Here is a 21,890-nt window from a genome sequence, read left to right on the forward strand (position 1 = left end):
TATTTCAAAGGAATTGGGCAGAGGGCTGATTTTTAAAGATTTAATGGAGTTGACGCATCTAAAGTTCTTCCCCATAGGGAATGATGGAGGTTTCAGCAGCCTCATAACTGCACTTGGGGGGGGGCACTGGGGTGGCCCAGAGCAAATGGTGGTGTAGAAATGGTGTATCTACCATATCTCTGGTAGCATATGAGAGTGGATTCATGGTTTGTCATTGAAAATCTCATATGCTACCAGATAATCTACACTCAGAACACCTCAGAAACAACAGAACCCAGCACCCCATGGGTTAGCAACCCATGCGGGTGATTGGCAACCTATGTGCACTACACCACCACTCGCTCCCGGCCACCCCAGTGCCCCCCATGTGGAGTTATGGGTCTGCTGAAACATCCATTATTCCCTGGGGGGGAAAACCTTAAAGACACATAAACTTCAACAATTCCTAAGAAATCAGCCCTTTGCCCTGTTCCTTTGGAATATGGGTTGTGGCAGGCACCCTTTGGGGCACTGCCACCCAACCCACTGTTTTGCCCCTCAGGCCCCCTTTCTGCCCCTAATCTGCCCCAAAGACATGTAAACTTTAGAAATGCTTTAAAAATCAACCCTTTCCCCAATTCCTTTGGAATCTGGGTGGCAGCAGGCACCTATTGGGGCACTATCACCTGACTCACTCTCCTGCCCCCAAAGCCCCCTTTCTGCCCCAAATCCACCCCAAATAGCATCAACATCACACATCAACAACAGCAGAGCTTTGCAAAGAACCAGGCAGATTTCCAAAGGTCATGCACATCCATATCCCCCCGCCCCGAAATGCAATTGATCTACACACAACAGTTGAAACAACAACAATGAAATGCACACTGCCCCACTGGCCAATGAGGGTAAATACACACTGCCTCACTAGCCAATGAGGGTAAATTTTACCCTTAAATTTCCTTAAAAGGAATAAGGAGGCAATTGCCAGCAGATCAGCCCATGCTTTTGCTGGCCAATCTGTAGGCTGGAAGGGCTGGAAATTCAAACAGATGTCAAAACTCAAAATGGATACTGAAGGAGAAAGACTTTTCATTATTGCAAAATGGAGTTCCAAAACAGCCGAAACAACAAAACGTTTTGTATCTGAAACATGGACGTTTTGTTTTGGCTATAAATTTTTTTGTTTTGAGCATTGAGTGTTTTGTTTCAGCTACAAAACAGCCAAAATGGCCTGTTTTGGGCGCAAAACATTTTGTATCCAAAATGAAACGCACACCCCTATATAGCTTCTATCTAATTCAGTTCACAATGGAAGAAAAAAAATATCTCCACCCAATACTTACTGCTCCCCATGGGCCAGTTCTCCACTGGTTGTCTCCATGTAGATGTCCACGACCTTGGTTTCGGTTCAAGTTTCCACCCTGGTTGTTCTTTTGACGATAGTCAGGGTAAGGGAATGGATGGAGTGGTCTGTTAAATTCAGGGTTGATCTGTTGACAAGACGGCATAGAGCAATCCTGCTCCGTTGCAGGGATATCCTCAGGATCACACTCACTCCTATCAACAACTTGGTCGCTGTAATCTATGCAGACTACTTGTCGGGTCACCTTACCTTGCCCACAAATTACAGAGCACTGCATTAATAGTGGAGAGAATTGAAAATGGGTTTCCTTAACAATTAGATATGCTTTTAAAAATATAAAATAAGTTGCTTATTTGTGCAAAATGGTTATTAGCTTTAGTAGTTAGTGTGATTCCTGCGCATCTGATGATTTCACAGAATTATAGAAACAGAGTCAGAAAACCATATGAAGCTGTCTACAGACAAATGGTTTTTCAAGTGTCAAGCATGGGAGTGATTCAGATGTGGCTTCATGCTGTAGGTTATCGGAAGGGTGAATCTGCTTCGCAGCAAATTCAGAGCTGTTTAATTGGACTATTCACATTTCCTCTGCTCCTCTCCACAGCTTTCTCTGTGTGCGTTCCCGCAGCTTGCTCCACGTTTGTTCCTCCCACTCATCACATCCCAGAGGGGGAGGAGCAATACGCCTCCCTTCATTATTACTTTTTTTAATTTTTAGTTTGACCAGATTAGTCAGCTGGATTTCTGCAAAACTGAGTAGCCAAAACAACAGAACGCTTAACCCGAACCTGCTGAATCTGACCCAATCTTTGCTGGTTTTTATAATGAACTTGCCTTTGTGGCTGCCTTCATCACCTCATGCTCCCCCACCCCCAACCACAGACCATTTAAGAGACAGGGAAGTTTAAAGTAGAAATCATTGCTTTCATTGGAATCACTGGAACCTGTAGTCTTGTTAAGCTTCCAACAACATCTGCATATGTAAAGCCTAGGTTCCTATTGTGACCAGGCTCCAATAAGATGAAGCCAAACTTGAAAGTATAGGAAGACCCACATTTGCATGTCTCAGGAATTTCTCCCTCCCCTTCCCCTTCTGGACTCCCTCCATGGAATTTCACCAGTCTGCCACAACCCCTCCCCCCAGTGCTCGCAATTGCAAATCACTAAGAGCAGACCAGACTGAGCTGTCAAACTCTCCTTCCTGACACTTGGTGTTCTGGAAATCCATCCAGCAAACATTTTTTAAAAAGGGAAAGAAAGTGTGAGGGAAAGGAATTATCGGCAATGGCCCCTCAACACATCACAGATAAGGGTCGGGGCTTACCGGAAGCCTCGGGTTTTTTTCTTTTCTTTTCAAAAGCTGCTGAAAATAGAGGATTTTTTAATGCCAGACATAATTCGGGCTAAGCCATAATGAACAGCCATAATGCAGGGAAACACAGAGTTGTGTCTGAACTGGTCCCTGATAGCATGCAGCGACTTTGGGGTAAGTCCAGCTGATATGTGGAGACACAACCTCCATTCCGGAGGAGATTCAAATTAACAGCCATATGTGTACTCACACAAAGTGTGAATGGTAGTCTATAAGAGTGACTGTCACACATGACTCTTCCACTACTTCCTACCACTTCTTTGACATACCTTCCCTGCCACTTTGGATTTAGCACCCTGGTTGGAGGAGGAATTCCCCAATGCACCTCGCTTCTCCTGTGGTGCATTGTGGAATTTCTGGAGGCCAGGCAGGGTCTCCCCAGCCTCGAGAATGCTGTGCCACTCGCAACAGTGATCATGTACATGGCACTGCAGTGCGGTAGGGGTAGGTATGTTTCTGCCTTCCCCCCAGCTCTCCCTAGCTACCAGGGATTTCAGTCATGTGAACGACCTTAATGATTGTGAAGTTGATGGGTCTTCTCTCCAATATCTTCAAAATGCATTGGGGGCTTATGACAAATCACAAATGTAACATAATGAACAACAAGAGGCATATTTAGATTATATATCACTATTAAACAAGGATGTCACTTACAGAGCTCCATTCCATGGCCTTCCATTGTCCACATGGTGTCACAGTACACACTTCTGTCGCTGATGGTTTTGGAAGGTGAACACAGGCATCCTCATCAGCCACAGAGCCATGATCGTCACGACAGCTGACGTATCTCATCCTGCTGCCTTTCCCACATGTTGTTGAGCACTAGGGAAGATTGACAAGAATGCCAATGGAAAAGCTGACCCATTTGACACAAACACTATAGACTTAGGGCTGCAGGGTTTAACAAGGGAACTAAAATGTCCCTTTATAACCTATGCTGACCAGTTTAACGTACAGGAGTCCAAGATCCAAATCTCCACTGTGTTCTGCGGTTGCCAGGCATACTTGGTTTTGTTTCTGGATTGCTTGGGTAAAGACGGCATGGTGCTATTTCACAGTCCTAATTAATAAATGAGAATATTAAAAAGTAAACTGCTGAGAAGAATCACAATTCAGAGATTTAATCTTGCAAATCAGAGGTCACATCAATGCAATTATGAAAAATTAAGGGGTGTGTGTGCACCCCATATTCTTAAAAAAGCCTTTTTGCTACAAATGGTTTATCTAAGCTAAGACAAACCATTTTTAGCAAATAGGTTTTTAAAAAAGACTATAGGGTGCACACGCCCTCAATCTTTCATAATCACAGGTAAAAGGTAGATACTCTACGTACTTCCTCAAACTAGGAAATATACATACTTGAAGACTGTCAGATAGATAAATTGTTATGGTCTTTTGATCTACCCGTCTCCTCCTCCTTTTGAAGGATAGTGCTCATAGACATGCAGAGCAGAGAACACACATTGCTACTACAGCCCTTTTCAGATAGTATTCCTTCTCTAACTCTCTTTCTGCTCTAGGTAGTTAATCCAAGAGAAAGTGGGAGAAGCAAATTATGACCTGGAAGGCCAGATATAAAATATGATGGAATACCACTGAAGCCCTGTTCTTTGGAGCAGGATCGGACTTTAAACAAGTATCTGGAGCGTGCACACAGGGGCCATTTGGATGAACAGCTCCCCCAAGCTACAAAGGGACACACTAGGAGGCTGTCAGGAAATCCAGGGGGGATGTCTCAATGGTGAGCTCTCAGCATGTCCCCCTCCTAATCACAAGCGCCAAGGACTGTATCATCCAAACATGCTCAGAGATGAGAAGCCTGTTCTAGACATCGGGAGCAGCACAGCAGAAGACAGAGAGATAGGAGCTGGAAGAAGAAACTAAAGGATATATTGAATCCTAAAGAAATAGGATGTATTATGTTCTCTTTGAACTGCACTACTTAGTTCATATGGTAAGTGGGGCGGTCACGTTTTGAGTGCACCCCTACTTAAAAAAATCATGTCTCTAAACATAGAAAGCTAGCACATTAGTGAGACAGCTAGACGAAACCCTTCTCCCTAACATGCTCACTGCGCATGAAAAATTAACTTGAGAGAGTCCTACAAAGTACTGTACTCCATGGCACCCTCCTACACTGTGTGTGTGTCTGGACACTTTGAGGAAGTGAACTGTTAATCCACCCCTTCCAAGTCAATGCATCATAGGCAGCTGTGTGCCCCTCTGCTTGCAGTAACGGATAGCACTCAGCTTCAGCACATGGCCCCTTGTTCATATTAGAGTTTTTATTTTCTCAGAAGATAATCCCCTTGAATTCTTAAAATAACCGGATGTCTGTTTGGCATATCAATACACCTACCTGTGTATCTGTTGGCTTGGTAGCAGCATTACACTCATTATCATCTACCATAGAAACGTAGGCACCAACCACACATTTCACTGCTCTCATCTGATAACCCTGCCCACATGTTGCAGTGCACTGGAGGAGAGAACAGATGAAGAAAGCTGTGGGCATATCTAAACTGAAAACATCCTTCTATTGGTTTTATATCCTGGGAGCTGTAGTCTGATGAGGGTCCATAACATTCTGTGTTAGAGAGTTCTAGAATGCTACATAGAACTAGAGTCCTCCAGGGAGCCATCTTTAAGTGGCCGTTCAGAGATGTAAGTTTGGGCGGGGTATAAAATAATAAAATAAAATAAAATAAGTAAGTCTCAACACCCACAGTTTTGTGTATCGGCAGTTGGGCAATGGAAACCCAACCTTGGTATACACGGGTGCAAAAATGGTTAAAATCCGTGTGCCTGCAGTTCCTAGGTGGCTGGAAATTACTTCTGAGGTCATTTCTGGTCATTTTGCCCAAAGAAGCAATTTTGTGGCTCTTAGTTTAAAACAAAATATCTGTGGGTTGTTTTTGGGTTTGTTTGTTTTTGCAGAAAATGGGCATAATTCAGAGTTTTGGGGGGCACTGCTAGACAGTTGGATACCTAGAGAGCATAACACTACTTTATTTCACTTATTTATGCTTTTTTCTTTTCTGCATTTTTGCCTCCCGGGAACCTAACCTCCCCTAACTGCCATGGACTTAAGGTCTTGTTATCAGTGGCTTTGTTATCCACGGAAATTGTGGGAATGAAACCGTCGCGGATAACGAGGTCCACCTGTATGGTTTTAAATATGCCCTGTGTGATGAATTTGTTTTGCTTCCAAACAATGGATAAGAAGGCTCAAACCACACAGCTTTCTCTAAATCTAGAGAAATATAAAATTAAAAGGCCCTTTCTTCTACTTCAGTCACTTCTATTTCAAATTAGGTCAAACGGTTAAGATCTGCTGCTTCCGTTGGAATCCTGCATGCTTCATTTATTGCCTTCAAATATACATGTGCAAGTGTTTAAATCATTTACCATTCTGTGGATTATGAATCTGCTATAATCTCTGTCACATTTCTTTTTCGAACCAACAACTGCACAAACTTAATAGAACATGATAATGAAATGAAGGCATGACCGGCCAAGGAGAAATTTGTGTGGTCTGGACAGGTTTATTGTTTTGAAAGTATAATTAGATTAGAGTTATTGCTGTAGTGGAGACTGAAGAGGTAGAATGAAGTCTTTCAGAAGTATTCCTAGGATGCTCTCATGTCAGGTGAAATGTATTTTAAAAGACAAAACACCCAAGTTAGCAATAAATTGTTTTAAATTGTTTTGAAGTATTTTTAATTGATTTTAAATGGGTTTGAATAGTTTTAAATTTGTTTTTACATTGTTTCAAGCAGTTTGTTTTAAAAGGTGTTTGTTTTAGCTTTTTACTTGTTGTGCACCACCAGAGCCTTTGGATGAGGTGGTATAGAAATGGAATGAATGAATGAATGAATGAATGAATGGAATTTTGAGCCAGTTCTAATGACTCATATTTCAGCAGGGAGCGTATTCCAGTCTTGGGGAAGCAATAGAGAAAGTCAGTCTTTGCGTAACCACCAGACCAGCCAATGACAACTGCAGACTAACCTCTCCTGATGATCTCAATGGCAGTGGGGCTCATGGCAAAGAAGATGTTCTCTTAAATACCCTGGGTCTAAGCCGTCTAGGGCTTTATAGGTAATAACCAGCACCTTATTTTGCCGGGAAACTTATTGGTAGCCAGTGTTGCTCTTTTAGTACAGAAGAAATATGGTCTCTCCGAGACGTCCCAGAGTACAACCTGGCTGCCACATTCTGTACCAATTGCAGTTTCCAAACTACATACAAAGGCAGCCCCATATAGAGTGCATTGCAATAGTCAAGTCTGGAGGTTACCAGCATATGTACCACTGTTTTGAGGTCATTTATCTCAAGAAAAAGATGCAGCTGGCATATCAGCTTAAGCTGGTAGAAAGCCCCTCTGGCCACCGCTTCAACCTGAGACATCAGGGAGACATTTGGATCCAGAAGCACCCCAAACTGCGTACCTGTTTCTTCTGGGGAAGTGTGACACCATCCAGAACATCAGATCAAAATAGTCTTCCAAGTTCTGACCTTGTATAATAAGTACAGGTGGACCTAGATATACGTGGATTAATTTTCCACAGTTCCGCGTAACTGTGGTCGGATAATTGACAGCCGACCTCGGCATACACAGGGGTTGGGGGGAACTGGCAAAAGGGGAGCTTATTTCACATATCTGCAGTTTGGAGATGGCCAGAAATGACCTCAGAGACCATTTCTGGACACCTTTTTGTAAAAGGAAACCATTTTGTGGCTCATTTAGTTAAACAACACAATTTTTAATGTGAAAAATGGAAGCATTTGATTTCTGAATGGCATTACTGTCTGCAAAGCACAATAGGACACTTTATTTCACCTCTTGTAAACATTTTTTGGCTATTTTCCCTACACATTTGACCCTTTGTGAACCTCAGCCCCCAACTCCACCTCAATTCCATAGACTTTAATGCCTCAGTATCTGTAGTTTTAGCATTCACAGTATCAGCAGGGAATGGAACCCATGCGAATACCGAAGTCCACCTGTACCTCCATCTTATCTAAATTCAGCCTCAGCTTGTTATCCCTCATCCAGCCCATCACTGCCTCCAACCAGGTATTTAGGGAGGTTATGCCTTCTCCTGATGATGTTGACATGGAGAAGTAGATTTGGGTGTCATCAGCATACTGATATCACCCTGCACCACATCTCCTGATGATCTCTCGCATTGGTTTCATGTAGATGTTAAAAAGCTTTGGAGACAGTATGGAGCCCTGGGGGAAACAATATGAAAGTTCATATTTTGAAGTGCAACAGTCTTCAAGGGACACCATCTGGAATCTGCCTGACAGCTGGAGCGGAACCACTGCAGTGCCTCCCCCTCAGATGCTTCAGAAGGATACCATGGTCGATAGTATCGAAAGCCATCAAGAGGTCCAAAAGGACCAATACAATCACAGTCCTTCTATCAATTTCCCATTGGAGATCATCCATCAGGACCAAAGCATACCCCATAGCCCACTTGAAAGCAAGTTTGAAATGGTTCTAGATAATCAGTTTCCTTCAAGACTGCTTGGAGCTGGGAGCCCACCACCCTCTCAATTACCTTGCTCAGCCACAGAAGGAGACAGGCCTCTAGTTGCTTATATCTGAGGGATCCAATGCAGGCAAGGAGGCATCCTGCCCTTCTTCAGAGAAGCATTTATATCATCTACCAGGCATTCTACAACAACCCCCCACCAGATAATATAAGCCATGTCAGACAGGGGTCTTGTAGGCCACACTGTTCCAAGCTTATCCATATCTGCAGGAGTCACAAACTGAAACTGATCCAGCCTAACCACATAAGAGGAGTTACTGGACACTTCCACATCAGACTCTGCAGTAACTGTGTAGTCTGAGTCTAAATTGGCCTGAATAAGAGAGATTTTACCCACGAAGAACTCATTAAAAACATCAGTGTGGGTAATTCATGGTTCCAAATTCTGATTCAAGGGAGGAGCAGCATATACTAGCCCTCTCACAACCCTGAACAACTATGCCTCATGTGAACTTACGGATGCAATATGGGTAGAAAAGAATAGCTTCTTTGCTGTACATATTGCCTGAAAAGGCAAATAAACCACTGCTAGAAGCCATGCCCTCCACTAGGGATACAAAATCACAAAAGAAAAATGGGGCCACATATTGCCATATTGCCTGAGCATAGATCTTCAGACATTGTAATCTGCAGTATTCAAACTGAGTCTTTCTCATTTGTGTCCCAGTAATCTACATTGCTGCTCCAGCCCCCATACTTCCGTATACCAAGGGGCTAGTTTTGAAGCAGGTCAGAGAACATGATTAGGAGCGATCACATCTACTTCCTAGGGGAGTTTCCTATTCCAGTATTCCACCAGTGCATCAACAGGATCTACAGAACTGGCAGAGCCAACACTAAATCCTTCCAAAACTTCTTGGAATCTAATTGGATCCTAAATCCTTCTCAGGTGGACCATCCTAATAAGCCCCTCACCACTGCAGAAATGGGACGTGATTGTGAGTCCAACCTTAACCAGATGGTGGTCCTTCCATGACAATGGGGAAATCACAGGAGTAGATGTTCCAACCACGTAACACCACCCTGATCAGTGTGGAAGACAAGATCAAACGTGTGACCAGCAACGTGCATCGGTCCCAAGATCACTGGGTATAGGCCCATTGTTGTCATGGCCACTATGAACTCCTGAGCCACCCTGGACAAATTGGTCCCAAAGTGAATATCGAAGTCCCCCACCACCACAAGCCTGGGGGACTCCAACTCTAAGCCTGAGACTGTCAGCTCAGTTAGGGACTCCGTTGGGCATTGTGGTGATCTGTACACCAACAGAAGTCCCAGTCTATCCCAGTCTACCCCCAAACTTAAGTACAAACATTCAATATGGTCAGACACTTCAACAGAGATCCTGTAAGGGAAATTTTGTTCTTATAGACCACGTTCCCTCACCTGCTCCTCAATAGAGTACCCTGGAGGGTTAAGTTGGGACCAGACTGGGCCACCAGCCTCCCCCAAACAAGTCTCTGTAATACACTGCAGGTGAGCCCCTTCATCCATAATCAGATCATGGGTGGTTTCTGATTTTTTTTCCCTGGACTGTCCTGGCATTACAAAGCAGAAAGGTGAATCTCTGTGGGTAGCTGGCATTGCTCTCCATGGTCAAAGAGCTGGCAGGACAGCCAGAAGGGGAAACAGCTAGTGAATTTCTGATTTCCATTCCCCTGTAACAGCCTGATGACTTGCCATTGTTACTTTTTCTATCCCCCCCCCCGGAATAGCCACCCCATAATCAGTGGATACACACCCTGTCTCCCCATCTCCAGACAATCCTAGACACATTAGATACGGATCTCACCCAAGACTAAAAATCACAGAAGCTAAAATATGAAATACCCACTCTCCTGTGTGCTTCAGTTTATCACTACATCTATATGAGAACAGTACTAAGGCCTTTGAGCATGTCTGTTTCACTATCTTCCCAACCTCTTTTCTCACAATTATTTTAACCATGGAACCCTCAACTTATTTTTCCCATTCTTACTCAGTTTATAAACCTTTACGGAAGGAACTGTGCTTGTGACATTTTTTAGATCATTCTCAAACTGTACATTATTGGAGTTAAATAAAAGCTTGAGAGCAGTAACAAGAAAGGAAGAAATGGCTTCAGATACCTGGCCCCATGGTCCTACTTGCCATGCAGCACATTCCTGTTGCTGACAGCCTTGCATGGAATCTGGTTTAGTCTCAGCATTACAAAGCCGGTCATTTAATCGGTCTCCTCCAAACTGGCACCAGATTTGCCGGTGCTTGTGACCTTTCCCACAGGTTACCAAACACTGAAAGAAGAAAATATCAGCCTTAAGCTCACAGAGCTAAGCAGCTATCATCAAACATTATAGCTCTTCTAAAGTCAGTGCAACTTCCACTGGAAAGATTAAAATGGGAGGGGGTGAGTTTAAATAAAGATGAAAACAACAACCTTGGACCTCAGAAGGCCATACTAGGGCTGAAACCAGATTTTTAGAAATTGAGTATCACAGGCTTATGGGCAGCTGATCTACAGAACCTCACATGACTCGATCATAGGCTGAACTACAGAAGCACCATGTGGATAAGCTTTTGTCACAGGAGCAAGCTTAGGCAAGGGGTATAAAAAGAGGAAATTCCTCTAGGAAAATAGTTTTTGGCCAGTTCTAACCCTGACTGAAGCCTTCAGTGAGGCTGAGAGGGCAAGTCAATGTGGTAACTGAACTATTCTGTGTTTTTTCTTGTACTGTACAGCTGCCAAATATGGACAAGATTGTGATAGGAGGTGTACTTGGGTACTTAACTAGTGTCTGATTGGGTAGACTGGCTGTGGAGTTATATCTAGGATTTGTTGAGTCCTATAAATTAGATCTCAACTCTTGGCTTATCAGAAACTTCAATTCTGAGCAAGAGTAAACTTATCCTCCTTGGAATGTGAAACCAAATGTTGATCTCGCAGACCCTGAAAAGCAGTAGGGTCCAGAGGATACACTGTTTTAGTTGGACAAAAGAACACAAAACATGAAGTAGCTTGCTGCATGGAGCAGCCACCATTCAAAGATAGCTTCAAGGAGCCACCACCTGGTAACCTACTGAAAAAGCCATCCGTGGTTTGGCTACAGGTGCATAAGACTCTATGGTGCCATCTTATTTTTGTGCTTTTTCTCACCCAGCCTCCTTTGGTGCTCTCTTTGTGAGACAATGGAGGTTGAGTCTCTCTCTCCTCCCTACTTTGAGGAAGAGATCTGAGGACTGCAGCTTGCCTACCACACTCTATTAATGAATGAGGGTGGTGTGATCAAGTTAAATCCCAAGCACAGGTTAAGGAATGGTGAACTGAAAAATGAGAAATAGGTTTCGCTTTCCCCATAATGTAGCTATTTTCTTATATCAACTGCATTTCAACATTCTCATAATCAAAATCTACAATGCCGTCTAATGCTTTAATGTAATAAGCCTCTTACTTCTGACCAGTCGCCAGTTTTCCACTGTGGGCATGACAGCTCATTGCATCGCTGCACGGTCACCTTCTCCTGCTGACTGCATTTACTGTCCTCCAGAACATCATTGAAAGTGTTCATGCAGACAGCTCGGCGCCTCTTTGTGCCACCACCACAGCTCTTAGAGCACTTTACGGGAGAGAAAATCAAATCAGTACACAGCAGAAATGCCCACTCCCCAGGTATACAGGCCATCTAGTTTCAAGCTCGCACCTGTCAGTGAGCCCTGATGAGTACATTAGGAAGAGTCAGGAATCTCTTCTGAAAAGGAATAGCTATAAGGAATATTTATATCCTAATTCTAAGCAGCAGGTAGCATGTCCCGGTTACGGCAGTTTTAGCCATTCTAGGAAGAGATGGAAATTGTAATTCCCTCTCACTTCTGTGCACTGTATGCCACCTAACAATCTATTGGTAGTAATTTATATTTATTTAATAGTAGGAGCAGCACTAATGTGTAGCACCAGAGATGGAACTTGAGGCATACAAATTTGAAAATAAAATAAAATAAAAAATAGTGAGTGCAAAATATCTAATTACTTAAAAAAAAATCATTATCTCTATCATTTCATTTCACAAGTGGGAAAATGAGGCCCAAAACTACACAATCGGTTGATCTAGGATACACACACACTTCAAACAGAAAGCTTGCTAGATTTCCATCCAGTCATCCCAAATGAACTGAGCACCAGCACATTCTGTGCTGTTGCATATTGCAGGAGAATGTTAGTAACAGTGGTTTGTCCACCACTACCACTCTTAATGTCTCACTGAGAAACTCACTGTACTACATCACACTTGGGATTGTATGTATGCTGTGATGCTACTAGAGCACAGAAAACCCACAGAATATAATACTGAGCACAGAATTCAACTTCCTGAGAATCACAGCTTTCACTCCATTGTATTTTTTAAAATGCAAGTTTCTAGCCAGCATGGTGTAGTGGTTAGAGTGCTGGACTAGGACCGGGGAGACCCGAGTTCAAATCCCCATTCACCCTTGAAACTTGCTGGGTGACTCTGGGCCAGTCACTTCTCTCTCAGCCTAACCTACTTCACAGGGTTGTTGTGAAAGAGAAACTCAAGTATGTAGTACACCGCTCTGGGCTCCTTGGAGGAAGAGTGGGATATAAATGTAATAATAATAACAACAACAACAACAACAGCCCTTATGGTTGTGAAGATATGAGATAAAGCATGTGCTCAATCCCTTTAAAATTTTGGATATCAGAGGTGACTGAACAAGATTTCCAGTAGTCAGAAATTAGGTTCAAATGCCCAGCAGAAGTCCTTGCTTCTACCAGTAAAAGCAGAATAAATTATTTTGGTTTAATAGGGTGGTTTTTTTTAAAAAAGCATAATTTATACAGGTTATTATTATTATTATTTTATTATTTATTACATTTATAAACTGCCCCATCCAGAGGCTCTGGGCGATGTACAACAACTTATAGGTTATAGAAGCAAGCTTTTCTTGGTGCAGAATCTGGATTGCCTTTGCATACAATTTCAGTTGTTTCTAGCAAGTACCCACAGTTCTAATCATACTGACCTTCTTCCATATGCTTTCCCTTTCCCACCCCCATGGCCTGCTATATTTATCCCCCAAAGCATTGCCTTACGTCTGTCCAGGTTGAATAGCGCCATCCTCCAGTGTTACAATCTGCTGAACATTTTTCCCTAGAGTTTGGTTTAGGGATGCCACTGCAGTACTGGTCATCAAATTTCTCAATTTTCCCTTCCAACTTGCTGTATTTTGTGCAGGAAATCTCTAAAGTTTGGTACCCCAGTCCACACTGTGCAGTGCATTCACTCTTTCTGGCAATATGCCACCTAAGTACAACCAATAACACTGGTTAGCAATGCCAATCTTGTAGGAGGCCTGCAAGAAAGTTGGCAAGACTGTTATAAATAAGCTTGAAACTGAGAAGAGATACAGAGGCAGAAAGACTACTTCTAGCCCAATCCTGAGCATGTTTGCTCAGAAGTAAGCCCTGCTGATTTCAATGGACATAGAATGCTTCTTCCATCAAGAGGAGATATTGCAAAAGCAGAGTAAGTCTGACAGTTTCTGTTGACACCTATACCACTTGCATTGATGTAACTTTAATGCATTGCTAGATTGGGAGGGGAAACCCACTGGTACATGGAAGTGGGAAGGCAGACCCCCCAAGCTGCAAGGAGAGGGCAACAGGACTAGCCAGGGGAAAGGTGCTGAGGGACACAGAGAGAAAGAGCATGTATACGTTCTAAGTTCAGCATATAAATCCATGAGGCTGACGTCTCGGCTAATGAAGCACTGGTGCAACAGAAGACGCATCGGTGCTTCTGAAAGGTTCAGCTAACTCAGTCCCACGGCTGGCTCACCAGTGGGTTCAAATTTGGATGACATTCTTTCCCCAGGAAGTGCTCTGTGACACCCCAAATATGTTGTACCACCCTCAGGGGGCATTTCCCCTGTGACACAGAGAGGGCTTCTAGGGAAAAGGGGGTAGTAGAAACACCCCCCTTACAGAGGTAGGATGCCTCTGTAACAGTACCAGTTGCACGGGAGTAACAGCAGGAGAGAGGCCATGCCCTCAACTCCTGCCTGTAGGCTTCCAGAGGCATCTGGTGGGCCACTGTGTGAAAATGGATGCTGGACTAGATGGGCCTTGGTCCTGATCAAGCAGGGCTGTTCTTATCTTCTTACACACACACACTGGCCCCAATGCAACATTGATCTGGAACTTATCAGCAGCACTGGTGCTACACTGGTGCTTCTTCGGCTGCACTGGTGCTTTGTTTATCTGGATGTCAGCCACTGTGAAGCAAATAAATCTTTGTCACAGTAAAGATTCTGGTACCTGTACTCCCTGCTCAATGTCAGAACATCATACCAGTGACAGTGGCACACTCTCTCCTTCAGAATCAATGAAGGCACATATAGAGCAGAATCTACTAATATGACACTGGGGTAGGGCAACTTGGGAGTGCAATCACTTGCTTGTACTACTTTTTACTAGAGGAGATAGGAAGAAGAGATGCAAAGCTGCTGCCTTTAGTGGCAACCATGGGTCTCCTATAACATGTCTGTATACCCCCAGAGTAGACAGCACCAAGTAAGAAAGACATTTGGTCTGAATCAGAAGCATGCAGCTCTTTGTATCTCTTTAACAGGAGTCCCTCAACAAAGACAAAGCTGAGCTTCAGGGGCAACCTGGCATTGCATGGGCTTTCATTTCAATAGATGTTGAGACAAAAGAAAGAAAGAAAGAAAGAAACTTCTGCATAGCGGTTTTCCTCTCAATATGGCAGAAGCAAGACTCCAGCCCAATTTCATACCCCACAATGTTTCAGAGATGAAAATATGAGTTCTTGAACATGATCACATCCCATTTTCACATAATGGATAAACACATGAAATTGTACTCCCCACCCCCCACACACTATTGTTGAAAGCTCTTCTCTACCTGCTGCACTCTGTATTAATTTCCTCTGCAAAAATCTATCCTGTACTTCCTCCTAAAAGCACACCATTAGTTTTTTCCCCCTTTAAAAAACACCTTAATTTAACAGAATTTAAATCTTGCAATTGGTCTGATTGTCCTTATACGTGTGTGATTCAAACACATTCCCCAATATTTACTATCTGGATGGACTTTAATGGGAAGGGTGAGTGTGGAGACCAGGACATTAATGGAGACCTGGAGCACATTGCTAGTGCTCACACACTAACACAATGGTTTAAAAGATACCCCCAAAGTCTTCCCCCAAAGAGACAAAATAGGAGCTGGGGTTTACCACAAAGAGGTGCCAGAAAAAAGGGTCCGTCCCTGATAAATAGCATATCTGGAGTGTCTGCAGTACTAGTTGCCAGATGGATGCAGAACTAAAGGGGAAAAAGGTGTGTGTTGATATTTATTTTATGGAGCTGTAGTGTTTTGAAACAAAAGGCTTCATTTATATTCTACAGGACTGTGATGTTCTGGAAAAAAGGAAAACCCTCTAAAATAGGAAACCCTTATTATCCCTTCAAATAAGCAGCATCTGGCAATCCTCAGCATGAGTGTTATGTAAAAGAATAAAAAAATGGTATTTGGAACCAAGTTCTACTGAATTGCAAGCTGTTCAAACTGTGACTGCTTTGTAAACTTTTGCATCGCCAAAGTTTCTCACTTGCTTAGTGAGGAACATTTTGAGGCTCTTCTCACGATCTGTGAGAAGAGCCTCTAGGGGGTTTGCAGGGAGAGTGGGCTTAGCCACATGTCTGCTGGCTCCGTCATGGAGTTGGCCGGGGCTGGGGAGTTCGGAGGCCGTGAGCATGCAGGGCATGCTGGAGAGACCCCTCTGGGGGTCTCCTCATGAGTTGCTGTGGCATGCAGCCACAGCAACTCACCAGGCTACCTAAGCAGGTGACCCGCACAGCACCAGGCTCGCACCGGGCTACCTAAGCAGGTGACCCGCTCAGGAACCACTGGGGTCGCAGCCAAGCCTGGTGGTTCTCACGGTCTGCAAAAATTGGGCTAGGCTACCTTAGCCTGATTTTTGCAGACTGTGTGAATAGCCTCTTTGTCTATTTTTTATAATAATCAGAACTAAGAGCGTATCTTAGATGGCAGCTTTTTGCCACACTGGATTTTCACTGTAGAACTAAACTGCAAGTCAGAAAGTAGAAATACAAACTAGCACAGGATTTTAAAATACAATATTCATTGTTTTGGACTGGGAATCTTTTCAGGCCTCTAATGCAAGAGATATGCAGTAGTGGTAAGGCAGCCTAGGAACGCGATCACTTCACCTGTTCATTTGTACTACTGGGGGAGAGAGGGATTAGGGAAAGGGACCTACATTGGGAACCTTTTGCAAAAGCAGAAGCCGCTGTCTCTGCTTCCACTAAGTTGAAGAACAACTGCTTCCAACTCCTCTTGGCTCAATCCATTAAGATTTATCCAGACAAACCTTTTGGGGTTTTTTTGGTACAAGAAGAGCCTCTAAGATGTTTAAAGTGTGCTCGGAGAACAAGAAGTACTATTATTTATGAATTATTATATTTATCAGGTTTGTGTATCTTGCGCTCCTTCCAGGATTGAGGTTGGTTAGAGGTTAATCAGGTTTATTTGCCTAAGTCCATTCAGAAATATCCTGGTTAAACAGGGATGTGAACCCAAGTCTCCCTGGTGAAAAAGCAGCGCAGAAGGTATGGGTGCGTGAGTTGTGTGCCTAACTGAACTCGAACAATTGTCGGCGGAGGGTGGGGGGGATGTAGGTTCAACCCTGCCTTCCTCCCCACTCATCTTCCCCTTCCCAGTAACGGCCGTGAGAACAACCTTAAGGTCAGTTTTTCAAACTTGTCTGTGCTCTGCTAGAAGGTGCCCTTTTAGGAAAAGTGCTAGAAAGCGGGATCCTTAATTCAAATCCTAAACCCCTGATCATTTTACTCAGGATCCTTCCTCTGGCTTGTGCCATAACTCCCCAAGAGATTCCCCAAGTTAGTCCTCAAAGAGGGGTGGTGGAGGATGTTTCAGAGGCTTGTTAGGAGTCTGTTCACACTCTAACCCCCCCACTAAAGAGTACATTAAAAACCCCAGTGTTCAAGAAGAAAACTAGAACAAGGGGATAGTCTCCCTGGTGAAAAAGCAGCGCAGAAGGTATGGGTACGTGAGTTGTGTGCCTAACTGAACTCGAACAATTGTCGGCGGAGGGTGGGGGGGATGTAGGTTCAACCCTGCCTTCCTCCCCACTCATCTTCCCCTTCCCAGTAACGGCCGTGAGAACAACCTTAAGGTCAGTTTTTCAAACTTGTCTGTGCTCTGCTAGAAGGTGCCCTTTTAGGAAAAGTGCTAGAAAGCGGGATCCTTAATTCAAATCCTAAACCCCTGATCATTTTACTCAGGATCCTTCCTCTGGCTTGTGCCATAACTCCCCAAGAGATTCCCCAAGTTAGTCCTCAAAGAGGGGTGGTGGAGGATGTTTCAGAGGCTTGTTAGGAGTCTGTTCACACTCTAACCCCCCCACTAAAGAGTACATTAAAAACCCCAGTGTTCAAGAAGAAAACTAGAACAAGGGGATAGTTTAAGTCATGTCTCTAAGCTTAATGGACCTGTTTCCAAAATGTGCCTCCTCAGCAAGTTGGCAGCAGTGCTCTCTCTTATATCTGAGAGGGAAAGGTGGGCATCTTTCCCAGAAGAGAAGGGAGACTGGGAGCTACCATTGCTTTCCATTGTGTGTGCACTTCAAATGCTAGGCCTCACTACTGCTATTTGTCTTTGCTACATTATGAGCCTGCATTTCTTAAAGGAAAGTGGGCTGATTGCTCTTAAGAGGAGGGAGCCTGGAAGCTGCCATCCCTCTCCAATGTGATTACATGAAAACGTTAGGTACCAAAAAAGAAAAGAAGTAGGAAGGAACTACATTGTTGGTTTAATGAGGAGGTTAAAAAAAAATGGGGGAAGGAGGAAAGTCTTCATGAAACCCTTCTGGGGAATCACATACAGCAACTTGGCAATTGCCACTGCTTGTTCTGGATATGCAATTAAAGTAGATGTGTGGGCTCTAATACTTGCTAGGTGCTATTTTGTAGCCATTCAAGTAACACAGTTGCCTTGACAACCAACTTCTCTGCCCAGAACTAGAGAGGGAAAGGAAGTTGAGGGCTGGTTGTTCCCTGGTTGGGGCAAGAGAAGGATGAAAGAATAATTTCCCGTTAAGGAAAGGTTAGAAAGTCTAGTTCCATAAATTAGCTATCCTTTCTTCCTTCCTTCTAAAAGATTAGGTTTTTTGCTTAGGAAAGGCAGAAATGACTGGCTATCAGCAGAGATGAATTCCATTTTAAATCTAACTGTGAAGACATTTGGGTCTAACTTGAAATGGGGCAAGGCCATCTGAACTGAGGAAGTTTGAATTTTGAACTTCTCCAGTACCCCTATCACTAAGCCCAGAGAGCATCCTAAGCAAAGTTCAATTGTTAAGATCTCTGATTAAGTCCAGGTTTGGGCGGTGGCGGGGGGGTGGAGGTGGGAGGAGACACCCAGAAAACTATCAGAAGAGTTTCCCACATGTTCCTGCTAACTTCCAAATTATCATAGTTTTAAAAAGAACAGTGTCCTTAAATTCTGCCCTCATTTCCTAAAAAATGAAGGAAACGGGTAACTATAATGAAGCCTATTGTCTCTCTTGACCCATCAATAGTAGCAGAACCAGACTCTCCACAAGTTAATTGGAAGCCACATCACTGTATACCTTTACTGGTTTACACTAGTTTTTTGCATGTATGTGACTGAGGTATAAACAGACAGAAATTAGGGAACAGGGCCAGACCTAATATATATGGTTCAACGCATATACATGACTGGCCAGGAGTACCTTAATTCACAGTTTGTGTTACACAGCTCAGTCACTGGATCAGGTTGGGGAATTTGATCACATCTTTGGTCAGACACCATGAGCTGGTCAGATTCTCGGGTGCAAATAGGCTTCCTTTTTCGTTCCCCTAAAAAGGAAAGATAAATATAGTTGTATGATGCAAAACAAAGTAATGTGTAATGCAGATAGTCCTCAGCAATGGATGAAGAGAGGCAGATTGGCTATCACACTGGCATCTAATGAATAAAATATTTATCTTATAAATTAGAAATAGTTAATTAATTAAATATCAAAAATGACAATGAATTAAAAGCACACACAAAGAGACCCACCAATAAAGCACTACTGGTTATATGGCGTCAATTGCCTGTTAAAAGATAGACAGCAATCAGTCCGCATCATAGATTACAGAGTAAACTGCCTTAAACTGAACCAGACCATAGGTCCATCCACCCATTTATATATTTATATTTATTTATTTAACATATTTCTGTACTGCCCAAAACATGTGACTCTGAGCAGTTTACAATTAAAATCATCTAAACATTAAACTGGTTAACATTAAAATAATATAAAACCCAACATTAAAAGTATTAAAACTATAAAGCTAATTACAAGCCTGGGTGAACAAATATGTCTCCATTGCCTGTTTGAAAGTTGCCAGAGATGAGGAGGCTCTTATCTCAAGAAGGAACACATTCCAAAGCCCAGGGGCAGAAGGCCCATCACTGAGTAGGCCCATCCCAAGTAACCACCAGACAAACTGGTGGCAACTGTAGACATAACTCTCTAGAAGATCTCAACGGGTGATGGGGCTCATGGCGAAGAAGACATTCTCTTAAAAACCCAGGGCGTAAGCTGTTTAGGGCTTTATAGGTAATAACCAGCACCTTGTATTTTGCCCAGAAACTTATTGGCAGCCAGCGTATCTCTTTCAACACAGGAGTAATGTGATCTCTCGAAGATGATCCAGAGACCAACCTGGCTGCCACATACATACAAAGGCAGCTCCAACATAGAGCACATTGCAGAAGTCCAGTCTGGAGGTTACCAGCATATGTACCACTGCTCTGGGGTAGTTCATCTCAAAAAACGGACAAAGCTGGTGTATCAGCCGAAGCTGACAGAAAGCATCTATGGCCACTGCCTCAACCTGGGACACCAGGGAGAGGTTCGGATCCAGAAGCACCCCCAGACTGCGTATCTGTTTCTTCTGGGGGAGTGTGACCCCATCCAGAACTAGCAGATCAAAATCGTCTCCCGAGTTCTGACCCCGCACAATAAGTATAGGTGGACCTTGCTACAAGCTGGATTCAGCCTCGGATTGTTATCCCTCATCCAGCCCATCACCATCTCCAGGCAAGCATTTAGGGAAGTTATGCCTTTTCCCAATGTGGTTGACATGGAGAAATAGATTTAGGTGTCATCAGCATACTGATAACACCCTGCACTAAAGTTCCTGATGATCTTCCCCAGTGGCTTTATATAGATGTTAAATAACATGGAGACAATATGGAGCCCTGAGGGACACCATATCAAAGTTCAGATTTTGAAGAACAGTCTCCAAGAGACACCACCTGGAATCTGTCCATGAGGTAGGAGCGGAACCACTGCAAAGCAGTTCCACCCACCTCCAACCCCCTCAGACGTTCCAGAAGGATACTATAGTCAATAGTATTGAAATTTGCCAAGAGTTCCAAAAGGACCAACAGAGTCACACTTCCTCTGTCAATTCCCAATTGGAGATCATCCATCAGGCTGCCCAAGGCAGTTTCCACTCAATAGCCCTCCCAAAAGCTGGTTTGAAATGGGTCTAGATAATCAGATAACTGAAATGGATCTCGATAAACCATTGACTTCAGCATTGTCTGGAAGCAGCTCTCCAGGTTCTAGACAGGTATTTCCCAGCCCTTCCTGGCCTGAAAACAAGAGGCATTGAAACTGGGACCTTCTGGATGCAAAGTATGTGCTCTACCACTGGGCTACAGTTCTTTCCCCCACTTCTTTCCCCCCACTTTCAGCTATAAAAGTTATTTTCCCCCACTTTCAGCACATTAGTTCTGTTGCCTGTGTTTACACGTATCCTATTTTATTATGCACTGCCTATCTGCTCTCTTCTCTTCTTTCCCCTCAGATCTCTTCAACACCTTCTTCCCTAGCTGCCACTCTCCTCCAGCAGTCATCAATAGACTTTTTCCTTGCCCAGCGTTAGATGGGCAACTAGGCCTGCATTTCATAATAGCATAGTAGCAACTGTTACAAATGGATCTTGTCTCTCCAGGAACGGAGTAACCATTAAGTGGAGAGGTTCAAAGCACCCAGGCATGAGCCACAGAAGGGCTGTCTAAGTCCTCTGGATTCATTCCCAGCCACCGTTGGCTGGTTGGGTGCATTTATTTTCCTTTCTCTCCCTCGCTGGAGGAAGAGGGAGAGAACATCACACACAAGGGGCATCACTGGTGCACACATGGTCGGCGGGGCCACTGGGGATGGGGCAGAACCCGTGCCTCCATTCCCTGGCTCTGCCACTGTGTCTCCCCAAAGCTCCAAGTCTAGACTACATCAAAATAATATTCGCATGATTTGTGCAATTCACACAATGTATTCCACTTGCTGTGAATTTGCAGAATCTTGCTTTCCAGGGGGAAGCCACTGTGTACTTGGCTGTAGAGAGAGGCCTCAGCTAATGACTACTTCTTCTAGTCCACAAGAGGTTGGGGTGATTTAGCTTGGTGTCCTGTTGGATATGAACAGGGAGGGAAGAACTTATGCCTTTAATTAAGAGGAACAACTAGAACCTGTGA

At 43.7% G+C, this 21,890-nt stretch overlaps 1 protein-coding gene across 3 annotated transcripts in view; it reads right to left on the reverse strand.

Annotated features, from left to right (window-relative positions):
- ADAMTS9 (ADAM metallopeptidase with thrombospondin type 1 motif 9) overlaps positions 1-21,890 on the reverse strand; it is a 232,188-nt gene that overhangs the window by 91,778 nt on the left and 118,520 nt on the right. For all 3 annotated transcript variants that reach the window (XM_053297778.1, XM_053297777.1, XM_053297776.1), the window contains 8 exons: positions 19,087-19,213; positions 13,365-13,575; positions 11,707-11,871; positions 10,387-10,551; positions 5,074-5,193; positions 3,670-3,774; positions 3,369-3,536; positions 1,323-1,613 (listed from right to left, as the gene is read on the reverse strand). In XM_053297778.1, coding sequence (XP_053153753.1) covers positions 1,323-1,613; positions 3,369-3,536; positions 3,670-3,774; positions 5,074-5,193; positions 10,387-10,551; positions 11,707-11,871; positions 13,365-13,575; positions 19,087-19,213 — 1,352 coding nt within the window. The remainder of the gene's footprint in view (positions 1-1,322; positions 1,614-3,368; positions 3,537-3,669; positions 3,775-5,073; positions 5,194-10,386; positions 10,552-11,706; positions 11,872-13,364; positions 13,576-19,086; positions 19,214-21,890) is intronic.

This window comes from Hemicordylus capensis, chromosome 2 (genome assembly GCF_027244095.1).
Source record: "Hemicordylus capensis ecotype Gifberg chromosome 2, rHemCap1.1.pri, whole genome shotgun sequence".
In the NCBI taxonomy this organism is placed as follows: domain Eukaryota; kingdom Metazoa; phylum Chordata; class Lepidosauria; order Squamata; family Cordylidae; genus Hemicordylus; species Hemicordylus capensis.